General features: G+C 44.5%; 1 protein-coding gene across 1 annotated transcript; it reads right to left on the reverse strand.

The window, feature by feature from the left end:
- Nucleotides 1–1,953: 1,953 nt before the first annotated feature.
- Nucleotides 1,954–16,154, reverse strand: OPALIN (oligodendrocytic myelin paranodal and inner loop protein). The gene is made up of 6 exons (XM_075533449.1): nt 16,146–16,154; nt 12,385–12,420; nt 10,696–10,731; nt 8,497–8,616; nt 5,947–6,003; nt 1,954–2,193 (listed from the first exon to the last, which is right to left on the reverse strand). The coding sequence occupies exons 1-6, from the start codon at nt 16,152–16,154 to the stop codon at nt 2,014–2,016; spliced, it is 438 nt and encodes a 145-aa protein (XP_075389564.1). The 3' UTR covers nt 1,954–2,013.
- Between the last annotated feature and the right edge of the window lie 5,775 nt (nt 16,155–21,929).

A 21,929-nucleotide genomic window follows, 5' to 3' on the forward strand; every position in this document is an offset into this window, starting at 1 on the left:
AAAAACAGAAATAAGGAATCTTTCAACTTTAGTAAACGCAGTCTAAAATAAAGATTCTAGGCAACAGGATTATGAGTAGAATTAAAGCAGACCGTTTCGAATGCTAGTAATACCTTCCTTTATCACTAAAAGGCTCATTCACATGCATTATTTCAGTCAAGTCTGACAATAGCCCTGTGGGCAAGGAGGATGGACCTGCCGTCTCCAACTTGTCTGAACAGAACTGAGGCTCAAGGTCAACAAGCCACCCAATGGTTCACATGAAAACTGTTAAAGGCGAGGACACAGCTGAGTTCTCAGTCAAGGCCCTCCCCAACAAGCAAGAGAAGTGCAAACACCACCATCACTGGGGACATCTGCTTAAAATCGGCTGAATATGATTCGAGGACCAGGCATAGAAGGGACAGAACACAAAAGTGAAAGCCGCAAGAAGCTTTGGAAAGTGAGTTGACAGAACCTCTTAGTGGCTCTTCTGGGAGGAGGGGGAATCATGGTCCTTTGTGAGAAACGAAGGATGCTCCGGGAATCATCGTTAAGCCCTGGCTACTAATGGAAAGGCCAGCAGTTTGAGCCCACCAGGCACCCGTGGAGGAGGAGCTGCTCTTGTTAAAGTGACAGCCTAGGAAACACTGTGGGGCGGTCCCATTCTATGGTCGTGTGTGGGTGACCACTGAGGACCTTTGATCGCATGGGGCTGATAGCACATGGAATTGGCATGTGAGGAAGGCATGTTTCCACAGGATACCCCGCATCAAACATGGATCTGCTAGGTGGACCAAGCATTTCCCTGGACCCAACCTGTCCCACCTAGGTGCCTCCCCTGCTCCAGAACAGTGGCCCTGGGTGAGGACGAGACTGCCTGCAGCTTCCTCGGTGGGTGTGAGTGCGAAGGCCGGCCTCAAAGTCCATTGGGGCCCCCAGGCTTTCCTCCAGTGGCAGGCACACACCTGTGCTCATCAACTGGACGCACTCGCCATCTTTCTTCCTGCCGACCACTTTTTCCCTGTGGTCATCCGGGGACTTGGTCTTTCTCTCCATACCCCCAGAATGGATACAGCCCGCCTTTGTAACAATCCTTGCTTCCTCGACACACCCTGAACCCTCCACACCCGGGCACATCCACACATGGGCACATCCCTGCAAGCAGGCACAGAGCCCCTGCAGAACTCCCTTCCTGAACCATCCTCTGATCAAAGACACAAAGGTGGACGGATGAGAGAAGTGTCTGAGGCCTGGAGCAGGGCTGGAGGGTTAGTTCTCTGACACCTACTGGGAATGGCCCACAGTCACTGGGTAAATCTGCTGAGTACTGAGGGATACAAGAGGCCACCAGCCAATAAAAAAAGAAAGAAAATGAGAAGCAATTGGCAAACTGGGAGAAGTAGCTGAGATAACAAAAAAGCCAGAGGACTGGTCTCTCTGGGATGAAAGAAATAAAACAAGGCCAACTGATAGGCTTTTCCCAGTCTGCTCCGTGAGTGCAACACTGCCCCTGGTGGTCGACGTTTTAATTGCAGTCAGCCGCCTCAGAGCATCCTCCCTACGTTTACAGCAGGGTACAGAATGAGCATGAGGACTCTTGGTAACTCAGGGGATTGCTTCTTTTCTTAAGGAAAATAAAGTGTATCTTTAACAACTAGCCTAATCTGTTAAAGGCTTAATTTTTTTAAGAAAGGAGATGTAAAAGAAAATGAGAAGGTAAGACACTGGAAACAAGTCCTTTCCCCCAAATCACAATAAAATACAAATTCCCGTGGATCAGGAATAAGAACCAAAGGCCCCCTTTGGCATGTATAGGAACCTCACCTGGTGCTTCGCCGCATGTGAAACAAAATATCTAAGCGTCGAGAGGAATTTTATCAGCTATTCCCTGAGGGAATGAATCAACCTCAATGTTTCCCGGTCTGTAAATGAGACCTCAATTGAATTAGGTGTGTGACATTCCTCCTCATCCAAAATAAAAATCCCTAGGTTTTCTGCTCCATTCCAGGTCTCCAACTCCAGTGGGCAGCATCACTCTAGGCTCAGTCTGGGTATCAGCCACCACAGTCCTCCCCTTCGCTCCATTTCCATAGGAGAACGACGGCGGTGACGGTCATCCACAGGCTCCTCGCTTCCTGTCACAGTCGTCACATATATGTGGCCTTCTTCTGTCCCTATGATAGTGTCGTGTGTGGGCGAGCCCTGAGGATTCTTAAAGGGGAAAATGTTAGTTTATTTTTTAAATACATCAGATGCTTCCATTTTCATCCAACATTAAAGAACAGCAACCAGATTTATCCCCCACCACCTAAAACAATCAAACAAAGATGGTTTCAGACAAAATATAAAACTGATTATATTTTTAAGACGCTGGACTTAAGGCAATAAAGATAAGTGATCTCTGAGAGGCAAAAAATTAAATCAAGTGAGGCCCACAATTGTCTGAGCTTACTATGTCGGGAGCGTTTTAGGGCATCTGTGGTAGTCACACATGTCAAATTCATGTCCACTTGATGAAAGGATGAACAGGTGGAGTTTAGCCTGTCAATCAGGTCACAGCCTGATGAAGCCTCCTTGTGGGCGTGGCCTAATCATGAGGATTCTGGGAACTTCCTCACTTTTTCTCTTGGGTGGTGGACTACACTCTCTCTACTTCATTTTCCTGCTATTTGGAGAGCTGGAAGAGCCACGTGGAGACCTGCATCAGTGCTGAGATGCTTCCACCACCACTGGATCCACAATACTTTGCACCCACCAGCCTGTCTTCCTTCACTTGGCATCATTGCATGTACTGTGTGAGTCTGAAGAGGAATTTATGAACTAGTATTGAACTTATGGGCTAATATCAGAGTTATGGACTTGTTCTGGACTGGGTTGGGATGTTTTCTCAATATACAACTGTTCTTTGATATAAAACTCTCTCCGACAGACATAGGAGTTTCTCTGGATTTGTCTTTCCAGTCAAACCAGTATCAGTATATAGATGGGGAATCTAAGCAGACAAGTAGATTCCCTGAGTTGAGATAACGCTGAAAGTCTAACACCAAGAGAGGTCCAGTTGACAGGGTAACGAACTACAAGGGAAATAGCTGGACATAGTGAGAACCCCAAAGATGAACATACACATAAAGAGACCACCTGAGATGGAGCTAGTCATCTGGTAAGGGATATTTTTAATTTGGTAATAACTTTTGCTATGAAATCTACTTTGATATAAAACTAGCTACTCACATTGTATTTTGCTTTTTGTTAGCATGGTTTCTCTTTTTCTACTCTTTTACTGTTAGCCTAGTTATGTCTTTATATTTAAAGTGAATTTTGGGCAGACAGCTTATAAATCCACTCTGACAATCTCTGCCTTTTAACTGAGGAAGACTGTGTCACATGCATTTAATGTGATTACTGATGTTTGTTGTTGCTGTCGTTGGTTGCTGTTGAGTTAATTCTGACTCACGACAACAAAGTAGAATACTAGGCGTGCTAAGCACAACTGTGCAGCCTTTTCAACTGTGTGAAGCTTTGGAAGTAGACCACCAGACCTGTATTCTGAGGCCTCTCTGGGTGTGTTTGAACTACCAACTTTCCATCTAGTAATTAAGCACTTAACCATTTGCACTATCCAGGGGCAACTCAACTCATCTAGGATATTGTGGGGTTTAAATCTATCATCTTCTTATTCATTTTCTATTTATTCCATCTGATATTATTGCTTTTAAAGTATTTGATCTATTTATTTTGCTGCCCCTTGTGCCTTGGCTTGTCTTACACTTTTGTGAGGTTTTAGAAGGATTTAACTAAATACCATGTTAAAAATCCATTGGAATTACGTGTCCTATATAGATCAATTTAGAGTTGGTTGATGTCTTCATGCTATTGAGTCTTCTATCCAGTAGCATAGTGTATACTTGCCATTATTTCTTGTATATATGGTAAACTTCTTAAGATTCTCGGTAATTCTAATCATTTATCTTTAGGTGACTTGGCTTTATTTACTTCATAGACATCAGATCATCTGCATAAACAACAGTTTTGTTTCTTCCTTGCCAGTCTTCCACTTTCTATATATTTTTGTAGTCTATTGCATAAACTAAATGCTCGAGTACAATACTGAATAGAGGTGTTATGAGTGGACATCCTTGTTTTGTTTCTTGTCTTAAAAAGAATGCTTCCAACATTTTGCAGGGGTGATGTTTGCTACATTTAAGGATATAATATTTTTCAAGGTAAGAATATTCTCATTCTATTCTTCATTTTAAAAGGTTCTTATCAAATAGTGACTGTCAAAGACCCAAAATATCTCTCTCAGGAAGAAATGGCATTAAAATTACTTGATGGGGAACTCAAAAGAATGGTATTTAGATTCCTTAACACATTAAGAGAAAAAAATTTCAGACTAAAAAGAGGAGACCCTAGATCTCAATTTTACAATCAATGATAATTACAAAAGAAGAAAATTGCAAAATAAAGGGAGAAAGTAGTATGCTTACAGAACTTCCAAATAGAAAGGAAATCAAGTAGATTTCAAGAACTTGGGTGAAGGGGAGGGCAGTCTACAAAAAGAAGGATGTTGGCAAAGAATGGTGGCGGCAAGGAAGGATACTGGGAGGAGAGCGAGGGTTAAAGGCAAAAGAGGTAAATATTGTTACGTGCACAATCCTGCAATATCAGTGATAAACAAGAAGATGCAGGGATAGACACAGGTCTGAGCGGGGATGGGAGGAAAGCAGGCGCACGTGCGCGCGCGTGTCCTTGTGGAAGAGTGGGTTACACATTGCACTAACCACAGACAAGAGTTTGAGCCCCACCCACCCCTCTGAAGAAGAAAGGTAAGTCTTGCTACTCAAGCAGTTTTGCAGCGTTGGGAACCCACCAGGGCAATTCTACTCTGTCCCTACAGGGTGGTCATGAGTCAGAATCAACTTGATGGCTGTGAGTTTAATGGACAAATGGACCACACAAATATCAGTTTCCACAACCCTAAGATCAGAAGAAGAATTAAATAGTGCCTGGCTACCACTGCCAACTACTCTGAAAGGGATTGTCTTCGAAGGTCCTTGATAGAGTTGGAGAGATATATAGGACCAAAAAAAAAAAAAATTCAAAATCTTGAAGGAGTTCAGTCTTGCTGGCTGACTGGAGATTGGTGGAACTCCCAAGAATATGGTTCTTGGTCCTTTTTAGGGTCAGGGACAGAACTCTCCGTGGCAGTTCAATTTTCAGACAAACAATAGCACTCTGAAAGAGGGATAAAAAATACTATTGATGTGTGCACCCATCCCACCCATTGCCATCAAGTTGGTTCCAACTCGAAAGGACCCTGTATAAGGTTCCAGAGGCTGTACATGGGGACAGATAGTCTCATCTTTCTCCCACGGAGCAGCTGGTGTTTTGAACCCCTGATCTTCAGTATAGCTGTACCGAACACCCTCAGGACGCCTTGCTGTGTGAACACCTGAGAAGAACTGATCATTTGGGATCAAGGGGCAGCTTCGATCAAGGACAAAGTTCAGGAGGGTTAAGAAAGGAGGAGGAAGGGAGACAGGAGGCCTTGGGAAGAATTAGGTGTTACAGGGAGGCTACTGTCAATCAAGGAGATGAAACAAAACGGGGAGGCGTCATTGAATATAAAACCGATGACCTGCTCTCTAAACCTTCACCCAAATCACAATTTAAAAACCTTTTTTAAGGCTACTGAATTTTTTTAACTCTTGTTTATTGAGATGGCCATATGATTTTTCTCTTTTGTCAGTGAAATAAATTACGTCAATTGGTTTTCTAATATTAAGTCAACTTTGCATTCCGGTCAGGTCCATTAAAAACCCATGGAGAAATGTCTTGGCACTTACCTTCACTTGGTAATCTCTTTCCATGTGTGTTCAGAGTACTCTGCCCGCAAATAAATCTTTCATGGGCTCACCGTATTTACTGCGTCTGATATGAAGAGATTATAACCAAGAGCCTTACCTCGGATATCTTGGGATGGTCGTAGATGTCTGAAATCTCGCATGGTCTCTCATGTTCCTAAAGTGGTACCCAAAGAAAGAAGGAGAAATGGAGAGCCATCACACTTGACCATGACTGTAATTAAAGTCGGCAATTTTAAACCTGGACGCATATTAGAATTGTCAGGAAGCTTTAAGAGCAAAACAAACAGATTGTAACTCTCCTGTCACCTTCCTCGAAGACAAAAACAAGAAGCCAATGTGGGTGACTGAAAATAACGCAACATTGAAAGTGGGGAGGAGTAGGTGGAGCAGAGAGGCATTGGTTTGGGCCATGAGGGGATAATTGGGCTTTAGCCTAATTCTGTATAGGTTTCACATGATCCATAATCAAAAGGAGCCCTGGTGACACTGCCGAGTGAGTGTTAGACTGCTAACCTCGGGGTCAGTGGTTCAAACCCCCCACCCCTCCTCGGGAGAAAGGCAAGGCATCTGCTCCAGTAAAGATTTGCGCGCTATGCAGGCTCGCAATGAACCAGCATGGACTCGATCGCAGAGATCAGGGCAGTGGTACCCACCATAACGGCTGATGAAAGACCAAGGTTGAACATCTATCATCCCAGTTCTGATTTCATCTGTTCTCCAAACTCACTTCCATCGAGCCACTCATAGTGACCCAATGTGGGTTTCTGGGACAGTTGCTGTTCATAGGAGTAGAAAGCCCAGTCTTTCTCCCGAGGAGCTGCTGGTGGTTTCGAACTGCCAACCACGCGGATCGCAGCCCAGCGTGTTCTCATGACACCACCATCTTTGGATCTAGCAGTTGCTATTTTTTAAGATTCCTAGATGATTTTAGAAGGCACTGGAGTTCAGAAACACTTCCTTATAGAATACCACCAGTAACTGCTTCTTGATGTTTTCAAAGTTTATTGATGGTCAATATCTTTACGTTCATAATCCCATTCTTCCTTACAACTTTACCTGCCTTGTAAAATCTTTTTCTCCTCACTGTCGAGTTGATATCGACTCACAGCAGCCCTGACAGCACAGGGTGGAGCTGCCCCTGTGAGTTTCCGAGGCTCTTACTCCTTGAGGGAGCCGGGAGCCTCGTCTTTCTGCCGTCCTTGTGAAATAGTGGGGCGCTTGCAGACTTCTGTCTCTGAAGTCAAACTAACAGACTCAGAAAGGTTTAGTTACTCATCCAGGATCTTGTGTTCATCAAATGTCAGGGCTGGGATTGGATCCTGTTTTCCCTCTTCCTGTTCATGCTGTGTGAGTGTGGGGCACTCATGAATGCTCACAGAGAACAGAATTAGAACATGAGTCCACAGGGCACATTTGTGTCATAACCGCACAGCCTGGTTGAACATTCCCCTGTGTGTCTTCGAATGCTAGGCATGATGGTCAGAGCATTCTGGCATTTGGAGGAAAGGTAGATTCCCCTGTGATTTGTGGGTGTGCAGACATGGGGAGGAAGAGTCAGAAATCAATCAAATCAGATACTTTGGGACCTATCTCTCCCATCAACACCGGGGCACCTTTTATTTCCTATCTTTTCTTTCCTAAGATGGTCCGTCTCCATCCTGTCTTTGTAAAGTTTGTGCCCTTCTCTTTCTCAGCATTGTATAGTCGTTTGCTGTTTGGACCTGAGCTTGCCTTGGCAGTAAACATCCTTGTCTCCTGCTATTCTTTGCCACCATTCTTGTTGCCACTTCTCAAGTGAACTGAGGGTTGTGCTGTCATATCATCTCTGCCTCGTGCGAAACATCTTGAGTCTAAGAAGGAAACCAAGACACAGAAGCTTCCACATCTTATCCTCAGGAAACAGGGGCCCGCGGTAGTTACATAACCTGGTGTCAATGTGGGACTTGAGAGGATTAAGAGTGAAGGGGTGGAGTCTAGTCTGTCAGTCGGATCACAGCCAATGAAACCCCGGTGGGCGTGGCCTTTTCCTGAGAATTCTGGGAATTCCTGGTTTCCTTCTTGAAGGTGGGAGACACTGTCTCTCTCTTTCTCTCTCTCTCTCTCTCTCTCTCTCTCTCTCTCTCTCTCTCTCTCTCCTCACTCCCTTGGAGATGCTCTACTGACAAGACACATGGTGCTATTACCCTGGGAGCTGGAGAAGCCACGTGGACCTACCCTGATCAACTACACCTCTGGAACTGGAGAAGCCACGTGTATGTAAAGACCACTGCCAGCGCTGAGATGCTTCCACCGCCACTGGATCCAGAACTTCCAACCCACTGGCTTGTGACCTTCCTGCATTCAGTGTCACTGCATGTGCTTCATGAGTCTGAAGAGGACCTTATAGATTGGTATAGGACATATGGGCTAATATCAGACTTATGGACTTGATCTGGACCGGGCCGGGATGTTTTCTGAATATTCAATTGCTCTTGTACATAAACCTCTCTCTTACACACATACAAGTCTCCCTGGATTTGTTTATCTAGTCTACCCAGACTAACACACAGGGGTCCTAAATGCTGACACTGTGCATCCAGAAAGAAACCAGTTTACTGAGACACTGGTTGCTGATAAAACAGTGGGCAATAAAGAGGCTGGTGGTTACCTCAATGGGATTGTTGCTGCTGCTTCTTCGGCGAATCAAGATCACTAATAAAGCCACCACCACGGCTGTGGCCAGCAGGGATGGAATGCCTGCGGCTAATCCAATAGACGGCCCACAGTCCTGGACACAGAGAGAAAAGCACAGTCACGGGATGCCCAAACTCTCCAAGAATGAAGGCAAATTGTGACTGATTGAAAGTGAAGCCAAACAAAAACCCATGGGGACCCTACGTGTTAAATACAGAATCAAAGGCACAATGAAATGTACCATGAGAAAAATGCTTGCAGCGTATATGACAAAAGACTTATTTCACAGTTTAAATCTATGTAATTGGATTGTAATCCAATAGGAAAACGGACAATGAACACGACAGCCCTAGGATGGAAAGCTGCTAAGCCTCCTAGCTAAGATATAATTCAAACGTTACATATCATTTCTTCTATCAGCTTGGCCTACACCAAAACTGAACAGAGTGGTAGAACATCCCACACAGCTTTGATATGAATTCCTTGGATTTATGTCCACAAACATTACCCAATAGTGTTCAGGTTCCAGCTTTGCTCTGCTCTGGGGGAAATAGCCATCCTTGGAATCACATACGTTTTCAGACTATCTCGAGATAGCGAAGCTCATCTGCAGAATGCCTGTAAATCCATCACTCTCCTGGAATGTTGGAATCTTCACTTTGCTAGGGAAATCACGGACATGAACTTGATGCCTTTCAAACGCTGAGCACACCCAGGTAACCCGCTGCCAGGGCAGGTCACCAAATGTTGCCAGCACCCCAGGGGCCTTGTCATGCTCCCTTCCAGTCACCCCGAGGACACACTCGGTCCTGACATCACCACAGATTAGTTTTTAATCTGTTTTTTGAACTTGATGTTGATGCAACTAGAAGTTATTTATAGGTATTGTTTTTGTCTTAGGGTTTTTGTGTTCAAATTTGTGAAAGGCATTGGTGTTTTGAGATGTTCTCCTCTACATATTTTTAAACCTCTGTGATAATGTATACATATTTAAAGTCTGCCATTTTACTCATTATTTATTTGTTTGTTTTTGTGTTGAAAAAGTTTATATTTAGCCTTAACCAGATGGACTCAGTTTAGGTAATTTTGATTTTGTTGGCAACATCTAAAGCATCACAGTCAGGAGCCGATCAAACAATGCCTTCTTTTCGCCATCAGGCCTCTTAGATGTGGTGACCTTGGTTGGCTATGTCGTCAATGTCATAGAGCTTCTTAGAACATAGGTTAAAACAGCCTATTTTAGTCTGGGGTTTGTTGGTCTTGACATCCACATGAAGTGCAGTGTGTTATCTTCACTCTTCTTCGTGGCTAGCTCAGTGGGTGGGGGAACTTGATGACTGAATAGAGGTTAAGCTTGTTTCTCCTGGGCCGCTCTTCCAAGGGAATGTGGCCTGCCTTCTTGGGCCACCAGAAGGGAGGTGATGTGCAGATTTCTGATGTGTGTGTGTGGCTCTAGACACCTTTCAGCCCGGCCTTCTTGGCTTGGCTTTGGCTTCCATTTGGGGAGCAGCAGGGGCTTCCTTCTTTGCCTTTGGCTCCTGCCATCTTCTTTAAAAGGCCATTTTAGCCATTTTTAAAAGTATCATTCAATAGCACGAACTATATTCACAATGATTATACGATCAACACCCCAAACTCAATACCCTTTATGCAAGAACTCTGCATTTCAGCCTCCCTCCAGCCCCTGGTAGCCTTAATAAACATCTGTCTCTATGTATTTGCCTATAGAAATTTCACATAAGTAGAATCGTGTAACACATGTATTTTCTCTTTTGCGTCTGATGTACTTCACTGTTTCTATGGTTCGTCAATCTCTCAGCAGGCATAAGAATGTCATCTCTTCATATGCCATAGTATGGCAAATCTACATTTTGGTTATCCATTCATCTGTTGAAGGACGCTTGGGTTGTTTCCACCCTTGGGCTATTGTGAGTTACACTGCTGTGAGCACTGGTGTGGATGTGTCTGTGTGAACTTCTGGCTTTAATTCTTTGGGGCCGATTTATACCCAGGGATGGAAATGCTGGGTCATATGGTAATTCTATGTTGAACTCTATGAAGACATTCTAAACTCTTCTCTACTTTTGAGTTGAGTTATTGAAATACCAAATTTAACCTCAGAACAAATAAGGGTTGCCAAACCACCATTTGATAATTTAAGCAATGTACTTACTGCTTCTTTCCCACCTGTAGCAACTGGAGAGGAAGTCTGTAGATAAAGAATATTCATCTTAAGAAAACAAAATCTAGGGAATACATATTCTATAAGACAGCCTGTCCGAGATTCAGCTATACGGTCTCAAATGTATTCCTTTGCTGAGTTGTTTAATTTTTTTAATTACCAAGTAAGGCCTTAAGTTATTATTCCCTAAGTAAGAATTGGAATGAAATTTGAATACAAAGATAGGGAACTTAGAAATTCAAGCAGCATCTCAGTATCCAACTGTGAATTTAACATAACACAGTTGGCAAATCAAAAAGAATTTCACTTGCCTCTAGCCCCACCCTCCCAGCACAGTGGAGCCTACTGGTCCCCGTTGCTCAGAAGGGAAAGAAATGTTAATCCTGGAGGAACCAAGGATCTTGGAAACACAGCCTTCTTTGTTGAAAGTGTACAACGAAGCAAATGATTCATTTGCAGGGGCATCTGATGGTGCAAAGTATTGACGCTTCTGGTGGCAATTCCACATTCACCAGATGCATTGCATGATTCTGACTCACATTTCCATTCAAGAAGCTGCAATGGACTTCGTTCATTTATGAGGTTGTTTCGGTGAGAGTCTAGCCTTGAGCCATAAATCTCAAAGGAATAAGATTCTATGTTAGCAACTAGTTCGTGAAAATTACATTCCATGGCAGAATTTGGGGTTAACATAGAAGGCCCTGGGCCTATTCCATTTATTCTCTTTGAATAACCATAGAAGTAATTGATTAGAAAAAAATTGAGTCCAACCCACTGAATAGTTGGAGAAGGAAATTTGTCTAGGTCAACCATAATAGCATCACTGGTCAGAAAAAAAAATCCTGGATGTTGTGTTATCTTTACATACAGGAGAGCAAAAGATGAAGGTCAAGTATAAATGGAAAGATAACACCGCTACCACTGAAAATCTATCTTCCCTGCTTGTTGATCTCATAATGCCACTTCTTGACCATAGATTAGGAGCCCTGGAGGGCTAGTGGGTTAGGAGTTGGGCTCTAACCACAAGGTCAGCAATTGAAACCACCAGTCACTCCAGGAGAGATAAGGGAAGCCTGATTCCGTAAAGACTGATAGCTTTGGAATCCCATAGGAGCAGTTCTACTCTGTCCTACAGGGACACTGAGTCTGAATCAATTCGATGGCAATAAGTGAGACTATATACTAAAGAAATAATCTTAAGTACAGACAAAAGATTATATATAATGATGTTTATCACAAAATTATTTCTAATTGCAATAAATCAACTGAAGGTATAATCCACTTGGAGATAATATCAAATGATCATCATCTGTTATATTGATAAAGACAAAAAGTTTAAAGTACAATGAAATTATATGTACAGTAAAAACAATTGTACAAAGAACAAAAATTAAGAAAGTTAAAATTTATGTAAAGTCAAAAAAAGTGTTGAATAGGCAACACCAAAATGTTTTCTCCTGATAGAAATTTAAGTGCTTTTTGTTCTACTTCCTTCATTTTCTGTATGTACTTTTTAATCATTAAAAAAATCAGCACCTCTTACTATTAAGAAATGATTTTGAAAAGCTGCATACTTTACCATTGTGTATGCAGTTTGTGGGCTGGCATTCTAGACATCCAAGGGAAATCTACATTGGCCTTCCCTGAGTAGCCCCAGTATGTTAGGGCTGACATACTTACCGTGTTAGCCGGCAGTGTAAAGTTGAGAGAAAAATGCTGGAAGAGAGAGGAAAACATTAAAACTCCCAGGAATGGTTAGCATGATTTGTGATCACTCCCTAAACATCACTGACTCAGAGTTCACACTGATCTTTTTTAAAAAATCATTTTATTGAGGGATCATACAACTCTTATCACAATCCATGCATACATCAATCGTGTCAAGCACATTTGTACATTTGTTGCCTTCATCAGTCTCAAAAAATTTGCTCTCCACCTAAGCCTTTGGCATCAGCTCCTCGTTTTCCCCCCTCCCTCCCCACTCCCTCATGAACCTTTGATAATAAATTATTACTTTTGTCATATCTTACACTGTCCGACATCTCCCTTCACCCACTTTTCTGTTGTCCATCCCCCAGGAGGAGGTTATATGTAGACTCCTGTAATTGGCTCCCCCTTTTCACCCCACCCTCCCTCCACCCTCCTGGCATCACCACTCTCACTACTGGTCATGAACGGATCACCTGTCCTAGATTCCCTGTGTTTCCAGTTCTTATCTGCACCACTGTACATCCTCTGGTCTAGCCAGATTTGTAAGGTAGAATTAGGATCATGATTGTGTGGGTGGGTGGTGGGGTTGGAGGGGGAACATTTAGGAACTAGAGGAAATTTTTATGTTTCATTCATTGTTGCTACATTGCACCCTGACTAGCTCATCTCCTCCCGACAACCCTTCTGTAAGGGGATGTCCAGTTGCCTACAGATGGGCTTTGGGTCCCTACTCTATACTCCCCCTCATTCATAATGATATGATTTTTTGTTCTATGATGCCTGATACCTGATCCCTTTGACATCTCGTGATCTCACAGACTGGTGTGCTTCTTCCATGTGGCTTTGTTGCTTCTGAGCTAGATGGCCTCTTGTTTACCTTCAAGCCTTTAAGACCCCTGACACTATATCTTTTGATAACCATGCACCATCAGCTTTCTTCGCCACATTTGTTTATGCACCCATTTATCTTCAAAGATCGTATTGGGGAGGTGAGCACACAATGATATGATTTTTTTGTTCTTTGATGCTTGGTAACTGATCCCTTCAGTACCTCATGATCATGCAGGCTGGTGTGCTTCTTCCATGTGGGCTTTGTTGCTTCTGAGCTAGATGGCCGCTTGTTTACCTTCAAGTCTTTAAGATCCTAGACTCTATATCTTTTGATAGCTGGTCTCCATCAGCTTTCTTAACTACATTTGCTTATGCACCCACTTTGTCTTCAGCAATTGTGTCGGGAAGGTGAACATCATAGAATGCCAGTTTAATAAAACAGAGTATTCTTGCACTGAGGGAGTACTTGAGTGGAGGCCCAATGTCCACCTTAATACTAAACCTATAAATATATGCACATAGATCTATTTCCCCATCCTCATATATAAATATATTTACATATGTACATGCCTGTATTTAGACCTCTATAAATGCCCTTTGCCTCCTAGCTCTTTCCTTTATTTCCTTTTACTTTCTTCTTGTCCCACTATCAGGCTCAGCCTTCATTTGGGTTTCAGTGATTCCTCTCAGTTACATTACCCTTGGTCACACCATACCAGGCCTCCCACACCCTCCTCACTACTGATTTGGGTCTCTTGTTGTTCCCTTGTTCCTGGGTTTGTTAACACCACCTCCTTTCCCCCCACCTCCCCCTCTTCCAGGTCCCCCCAGAACTGTCCGTCCCATTGTTTTCTCCTCCAGATTGTTCATCCAGCCTATCTTATTTAGACAGACCTGCGGAGATAATAACATACACAAAAAACAAGACAGAGCAAAACCAAGCAACAATATAAAACAAAACAACAACAAAAAGCTAATGACAAAACAAACAGAAAACATAGCAACAACAACAAAGAAAAGCTTGTAGTTAGTTCAAGGACTGGTTGTTGGCCTTTAAGAGTGCTTTCCGGTCGAGTTTTCCAGGGCCAAGCCCTGGCCCCAAAGTTTATTTTTTGTATTCTCTGGGGACTTCGTTGCTCTGTTCCCCTTGCTGTTCTGTTGCTTGGTGTGGTGGGATCAGACCAGGTGAAATTCCCACATTGTGTCTCCAGTATTGTCCTCTATAGGCCTGTGGGTCAGTGAGGGCTGTTGTGTCTCATAGTGAGGCTGGCCATATGGTACTGATCTTTCAAGCTCACTCTCTGTTATTAATCTTGACCTTAAGGATAGGGGTTTGGGACAAGTGACAGGGGAACCGGGGTTATGAGTTCCACTCTGGGCATCCTTCCTCACCCTAAGTCCTCGAAAAGGGCCAGAGGAAAGAGTCAACCAGATGGCCTCTTGCTTGATTGGCAAAAACATTGCTAGATATTCAGCAGAGTGCTGAAATTTGTTTTCCTCCAGAATTCCTTCAGGAAGACAAACATAGATTGGAAATCCTTAGGCAGGAAGTGAGAATCCCTAAGGGTCATGCTCCAGAATGAACACATGATCCTTTCTTCTAGGAATAAAGAGCTTGGGAAAGAAACGTTCCATGTTAGCTGGATCTAAAGCAGAGATTCAGTGGGGCTGAAGATAAACGGGCCAGGATCATTAAGAAAATTGGGTCACCCTTCCCCAGCCTTTCTTCACTGAGCACCTAGTTTCCCACTACCAACGAGCCAATTCCAACCCATAGCAGCCTTTTAGGACAGAGTAACCCCATGGAGTTTCCAAGGCTGTAATCTTTATGGAAGCAGGCAAGTGGCTGGTGGGCTTAAACTGTCAACCTTGCAGTTAGCAGTGAGTGCTTTAACCATTATTCCACCAGGGCTCCTCCCACCCAGTCGGTGGTTGTTCTTATTAGGAGCTGTGGAGTCGGTTCTGATTCATAACTGAAACACTGACTGAGCCCATTGCTGCAGCCACCATGTCAATCCATCTTGTCGAACTTCTTCCTCTTTTTCAATGCCAAGTTTGATATCCTTTTCCAGGGCCTAGTCTTTCCTGATAACATGTCCAAAAATACGTGAGACAAGGCTCGCCATTCTGGCTTCTACGGAGCAGTCTGACATACCACCACATGTGTTCCACTTAGTCTCCACCTCCTCCCAAACGGAATCAGTATCTAAAAATCTTGAGCTCACGGGGACAGCACACTGTTAGCCTGCCACATGCCCCTTAGAAGGGGCAGGCCTGGCTTGAGGTCTCTCAGTGACATCTGCCTTCCCCTGTCATCCCATGTCACCCCAGTTTGAGATCCTTCATGCCAGATTCCAAGCTGGTTCTTCCATGCCTACATGAGAACCATGGGTGACCTCTGCTCTTACCCAATCTGGAGAGACAGGGGGCTTCAAAAAGTTCATGGGAAAATAGAATAAAAAAATAATGGAATGTTCCCATGACCTTGTAGAGGCCCATCGTGGTCCCGGGCTAAAGAGGTCCTGTTTCCACTTTCTAGTCTCATAGCCCTTTGTCCCTTTGTCCCTTTGTCCAGGATCCCTGTTGAATGGCTCCCTGGCTCTGCCCCAGTTGGCCCCAGTCTTCCTGACCCTCGTGGCTTGGTCTGTACTCCAGGGTCTGATCGCCTACCATGCTCTATCATTCTAGAAGCAGTGACTTTGCTAAGTTTTTAGATGAGCTGGCATCCAACGAAGACCATCGCAAATAATGTGAATAAGTAAAAGCCTAAAGCAATCATAAAAATGTTAGACCTAAATTGCCTCAGACACCAGCCACCTTGAAACCCTTATTTTACATAAGGGGAAACTGAGGCCCAGGAAATGCCAGGAATTACCTCATGAATATTTGAGAACAGTTACCGTCTCCATCGCTCAAAAACAGGCCAAAGGGATCCTGTCCAGAAGATTCAAATTCAATTTGAAAGATGGTTCTAGAAGAGACAGTCTCAGTATATTCAAGATGACTGAAACTCCTCTGTGAGCTAGCTTATTGATTGGCTTGGACTCCAGAAAGATTAATAAATGAGAAAATCCATAGTGAAACAAAAATGTTTTAAGTACTTATGATGTATTTTCCACTCCACTCCCTGCCCCAAAGGTTGTATGTTTCATGCAAAATAGCCCCATCCAGCTAGCATGCTAGAATAATGGTTTTGCTCAATTCTCTCTTTCTTAAAAAATATCATTTTATTGGAAGCTCTTAGAGCTCTTCTTACAATCCATCCACCCATCCATGTGTTAAGCACATGTGTACATATGTTGCCATCATAATTTTCAAAACCTTTTCTTTCTACTTGAGCCCTTGGTATCAGCTTATTTCCTCCTCCTCCTTCCCCCATCCCTCCCTCATAACCCCTTGATAATTTATACTTTTTTTTCCATGTCTTACACTGACCGCTGTCTCCCTTCACTCACCTTTATGTTGTCCATCCCCCTGGGAGGGGGTTATATGTAGCTCACTGTGGTCAGTTCTCCATTTCTCCCCTCACCTTATCCTTACACTCCTGGTATTACTACTCTCATTATTGGTCCTGAGGGGTTATCTGCCCTGGATTCTCAGTGCTTCCAGCTCTTAGGTATACCAGTGGACATGCTCTGGTCTAGCCAGATCTGTACGGTAGAATTGGGGTCATGAGTGTGTGGGGTGAGGTGGGGTGGAGAGGTAGAGAGGAAGCATTAAAGAACTAGAAGAAAGTTTTGTTTCATTGGTGCTATGCTGCACCCTGACCAACTCATCTCTTCCTTAGGACTCTTCTGTAAGGGGATGTCCAATAATCTACAGATGGGCTTTGGGTCTCCACTCTGCACTCCCCCTCATTCACGTTGATATGATTTTTTGTTCTGGGTCTTTGATGCCTGATACCTGATCCCACTGACACCTCATGATCACACAGGCTGGTGTGCCTCATCTATATGGGCTTTGTTGCTTCTCAGCTAGCTGCTGCTTGTTTATCTTCAAGCCTTTAAGACTCCAGACACTATATCTTTTGATAGCTGAGCACCATAGCTTTCTTCACCACATTTGCTTATGCACACACTTTATCTTCAGTGATCGTGTTGGGATTATGAGCATCACAGAATACCAGGTTATTAAAACAAAGTGTTCTTGCATTGAGGGTGTACTTGAATAGAGGCCCAATGTCTGTCTGCTACCTTAATAGTTAACATATAAATATATGGACATAGATATATCTCCCCATCATCATAAATAAATATATTTACATATGTACATGCCTGTATTTAGACCTCTATTAATGTCCTTTGATTCCTAGTTCTTTCCTCCTCTGCCACTATCATGTTCGGCTTTCATTCAGGTTTCAGTGATTCCTCTCAGCTACATTGGCCTTGATTCAGCCACACCAGGCATCCTACGCCCTCTTCACCATTGATTTTAGATAACTTATTGTTCCCTTGGCCTTAGGTTTGTTAACTCTCTCTCTCTCTCTTAACAGGGTGCCCTCACTTATTGAAGAAGAAAACAAGGCTGAAGAATATGACTGAGCTGCCCAGGAGCACATGACTAGCTAGCTGTCACCAGAACCTGGTCTTCTGGTGACAAGCCTCTTTCCACTGGCCCCCAATCATCCACACAACACCCACAAACAGACAGTTTCTGCGGTATGGATGGAGCCCTCAAGCTCACAGAACGTGGTCTCTCATGTTCCAGGAACAATGCTAAATAAAGCAAGTGGACAGCTGAGGCACCTCAGGTCAGTAGGGTTTTGCTCACGGGACCCAACCACTTCGCATGAATACTAGCCAAGCCCGCAGGTGCTGCAGGGACACTTGATGGCTGCTGTATTGAGCAGCCCAGCTGCCCAGAGTCTTATCTCATCAGTGAACGCTGGGTACTGAAGTCAGCAGGCCCCAAACAAAGCTTCCATTGTGGGCACAGCCGAGAAGGCAATTACATGCACTGCTTATCAACATTTGGATGACAAAGATTTTGGCCAATCTCAGAAAGGCATTCATGTTGTGTAGAAGCACAGTGTAGTGATCTCATAGAGAGACGCACATTGTGCAGATTTAGGTAGAGAAGAATCACATGAAGGGCCCTTCACAGAGGCATCTGGGTGGGGAAAGGTAACCCAGGGCTTTTGAGCCACCTACTTTGGAATGGAGTCCAGACTGAGCCACTTAGTAGCTGTGTATCTTTCGACAAGTCACTCTATCTCTCTGGTCTCCATTTCCCCACAATCTATCTCTTTACTCTCTTGGGCTTAGTTTTCCCATCCCTCAAAGGGTGTGTGGGGGGGGAGTAACTGGCCCCTCTCACAGGATAAGCCCAAAGGAGATCGTGCCCAACTGTCAAACTCTCTAGGTGTGTGAGTGTCCATGTGGCACCATGACCTGTCTAGTGCAGATGGAGGCGCCAAGAACAACGTGGCAAACTCTTGCCAGATGGCATCGCATGCCTAGGCTGGCAGTCTGTAGAGTACCAGAATTTGACATGATTCAGTGCTATCAAGGAGCCCTAGCCGTGACTGCTAACCAACAGCTCGGCAGACTCTTCATGGGAGAACGGTGTGGCATCTGCCTCTGTCACGATGGATAGCCTTGGAAATCCAACACGGCAGTTCTGGCCTGTTGCGATGTGTCACAATGAACTTGAAGCCAATGGGTTATGCTTGTCGCTAAAACTTGTCCGAGTGCTATGTGATCTCTTCCTAACAATTCTGAAGGCACTGAGGCTCTCAGTGACTGGTGTCGCTTGTGTTATGAGTTTGGTGCATGGGAAAGAAGGTAGAGATGAGGAGTGATAACTCACTGTCATTGCGTGTGTACTGTCTGTCAGGCACTGTAATAGTAACCTTCGCATGAGATGTGTGTGTTTATCCCTGCATCATAGATCTGTGGACACTGAGTCTGAGAGAGGTTTCTGAAGGCTGCCGGCTGGTAGGTGGTCAAGAGAGGTTGACCATAGATCTCCCTCATTCTAAGACCTAAATCCCCCTCCTTTCAATATTCCCTCTAATAAAGGAATCAGAGCCCTCTTCTGTTTTTACCTCCTGAGGAAACTTCATCTTGTGGAGTCACAGTAAACCTTGGATCACAAATCAAAAAGAAAAAGAAACTTGTGAACATCCATATTCCAGATACTGTCTCCAAAGGCCACTGGAGCAAGGTGGAAGCATTTTTCTGACCTGTTGCTCTGGCTAGGAAATGAATGGAGTGGAAGTGTCTGCTCTGTAAGGTTTGAGAACCAAAATGAAATACAAGGTATGACTGAAAAACGAGTATGTTAGATCTTTAAAAATGATTAATGTCATACGCGCAAGAAATTATTTAAAAGCCAAGCCCCTGATGTCACTGCATTGAGGGTTTCCTACCTTTGTTTAGAACATGCGCAGTTACATGGAATTAGAAGGCATGTGGAAGTACACTGAGTTAGAAGGCATGCGTTTAGAAATCCTGGCAATTCCAATAGAGCGAGATCAGGGTGAAGCTGGGGAAGATGCCAGCTCTCACTCACCATGTCTGACGGCCTTCAAAAGCTTTTTCCAAACACCGCTCCGGACGAGATGTGGCTCCTTTTTCTGGCTGGCGTCATCGGCTCGTAGCTCTCATTTGTAGGAGCATGCAACTGAGCGAGCAAGGGCAGCTGGGCAAGGAGAGCCCAGTGGTTGGAGAGCCCCCACCAAGCCATTTATGGTCAGGGGAGTAGTCTAGCCCTTGGTCCATCCCCCAGGAAAGATATTCTCCGCCTCCTAGCCTCTGCGTGGCACACACGATCCACTCTTTGCTCCATCTTCTGTCATTCTTACTTCTCAGGTCCCTCCCTTGGTACATCTCAGTCCCAGCAACGAAGCCACAGCTGGTCTGAGAGCTTGGAGGCTTCTGTAGCCAGCCACTCTCTAGAAACAATGGGCTACACAGGGCTGTTACCCAGTAGCATCATCCCCAGCTGACAGGCATCTGTCGTTTACGACTTTCCTGTTGCTGAGAAAGTCAACACCTTACCAGTATCAGAGGCAGCCTGGGCGATGGGCACCGGAGCCCGTGATGTTTCTGAGACAGCGCTGTAGCCACCATGAGACACGTACCCACAGCACAATGTGCCGTGTGCCACTGAGCTTTGATTCACGCCCATCTTGTGCTCACATGTTCAGTGGAAAATGTCCTAGAGCCAAAGAAAGCAGTTGGCCAGAGCTGATTTCTAATTCTTATGAATTAAGAATTCATTCTGTTTGCCTCTTTCAAGTGGAGAAGGAGTTGGAGTCTCATGCCAGCAAAATGACATCAGGGAATGCCAGTAATTTGGTCATTTAAACGGATGCATGCGTTCATGCACCACATCTCTCTGACATGTTGAGTAAGCATTAGACTGCTAACTGTAAGGCTGGCAGTTCAAACCTACCAGCTGCTCCTTGGGAGCAAGTTGAAGCTACGTGCTTCCATCACAACGGACAGCCTCAGAAACCCTACCTCGGTTGCTATGAGTTGGCGTCACTTGACAGCAGTGGTGTTTCATTTGGGTATCTGTCAAAGGGTTCAGCATGGCTCAGAACCGACTTGCTAGTTACCAAGAGTTAAAAATAACACGCATCAAGGACCATTTGGGGTGCTTCCTGGCCGAGGCAACTGGGGAGGCACTCACTCTCGATATCTCTGAGAGATGACATTAGAGCTGCCCATGAAAGATGAGAAGAAGGTAGCATGCAAAGAGCGGAAGAAGGAGAGTGAGTTAGTTAGTTGATTGTGCCAACCTGGCCGATAAACACATGTGAGGTTAATTGAAGGGTGGAGGAATAAATGGCTCCATGAGCCTCGCCTTTGTAGTTCTTGAGCCTCTTGCTTTGTGATGGTTGCACCAGGGTGCAGCTGCCTTAGCAGTTCCCTGCTTCAGCTTGCAAGGCTGATGCCCTGCAAGACATCCCCAAGGAGAAGCCACATGGACCTACCCCGATGCAACCCTGGGTACTGGAGCAGCCGTGTGGAGACCCCTGCCAGCACTGAGATGCTTACATGCTCACTGACTCGGCTTTCCTCCTGTAGTCGGCATCATTGTGTGTGTTTTGTGAGATGGTGGAGGACTTTGTGGACTGGTGTTGGACATATGGGTTAATGGGTTAATGTTGGACTTGTGGGCTTGGGTAGCACTGAGTTGGGATGTTTTCTTGATGTGCACTTAACCTTTATATATAACTCTCTCTTATACATGAGTTGCTGTGGATTTGTTTCTCTAAAGTACCCAGACTAAGACAGAGTGTCTCAGGCAGCAGGCGCAGCAAAATCGACAAAGCTGAAACAAGCATGGTATACCCAGGGAACTTGAAGGAGGTTGGTGTGGCTGGATCCACGAGAACCAGGGAGGAAACCTGAAATGTGGCTACGGGCAGAATGAGCTAGAGACAGATTAAATGGGCATCACAGGGCAGGGCATGGTTTTCACGCCCAGGAAAATGGGGAGCATTTCAGGGTTTTAAAAAGGACAAGGGTGTGGCCTAATGAATGTTGGCAAACTATCACTCTGGCTTCTTGGTAGAACCAGGGATTGTAGGGATCCAAAGGGATGTCAGACTGGTTGGCATGATCTGAGTGATGCTGGTGTCTGCTCAGCATGGAGGCAGTAGGAATGGGGAATGGTGACTAGATTGGGGATTTTTGTGGAAGGAGAGGCAACAAACATAGATGGAGAAAAAA

This window comes from Tenrec ecaudatus, chromosome 16, assembly GCF_050624435.1.
Source record: "Tenrec ecaudatus isolate mTenEca1 chromosome 16, mTenEca1.hap1, whole genome shotgun sequence".
Classification (NCBI taxonomy): Eukaryota; Metazoa; Chordata; class Mammalia; order Afrosoricida; family Tenrecidae; genus Tenrec; species Tenrec ecaudatus.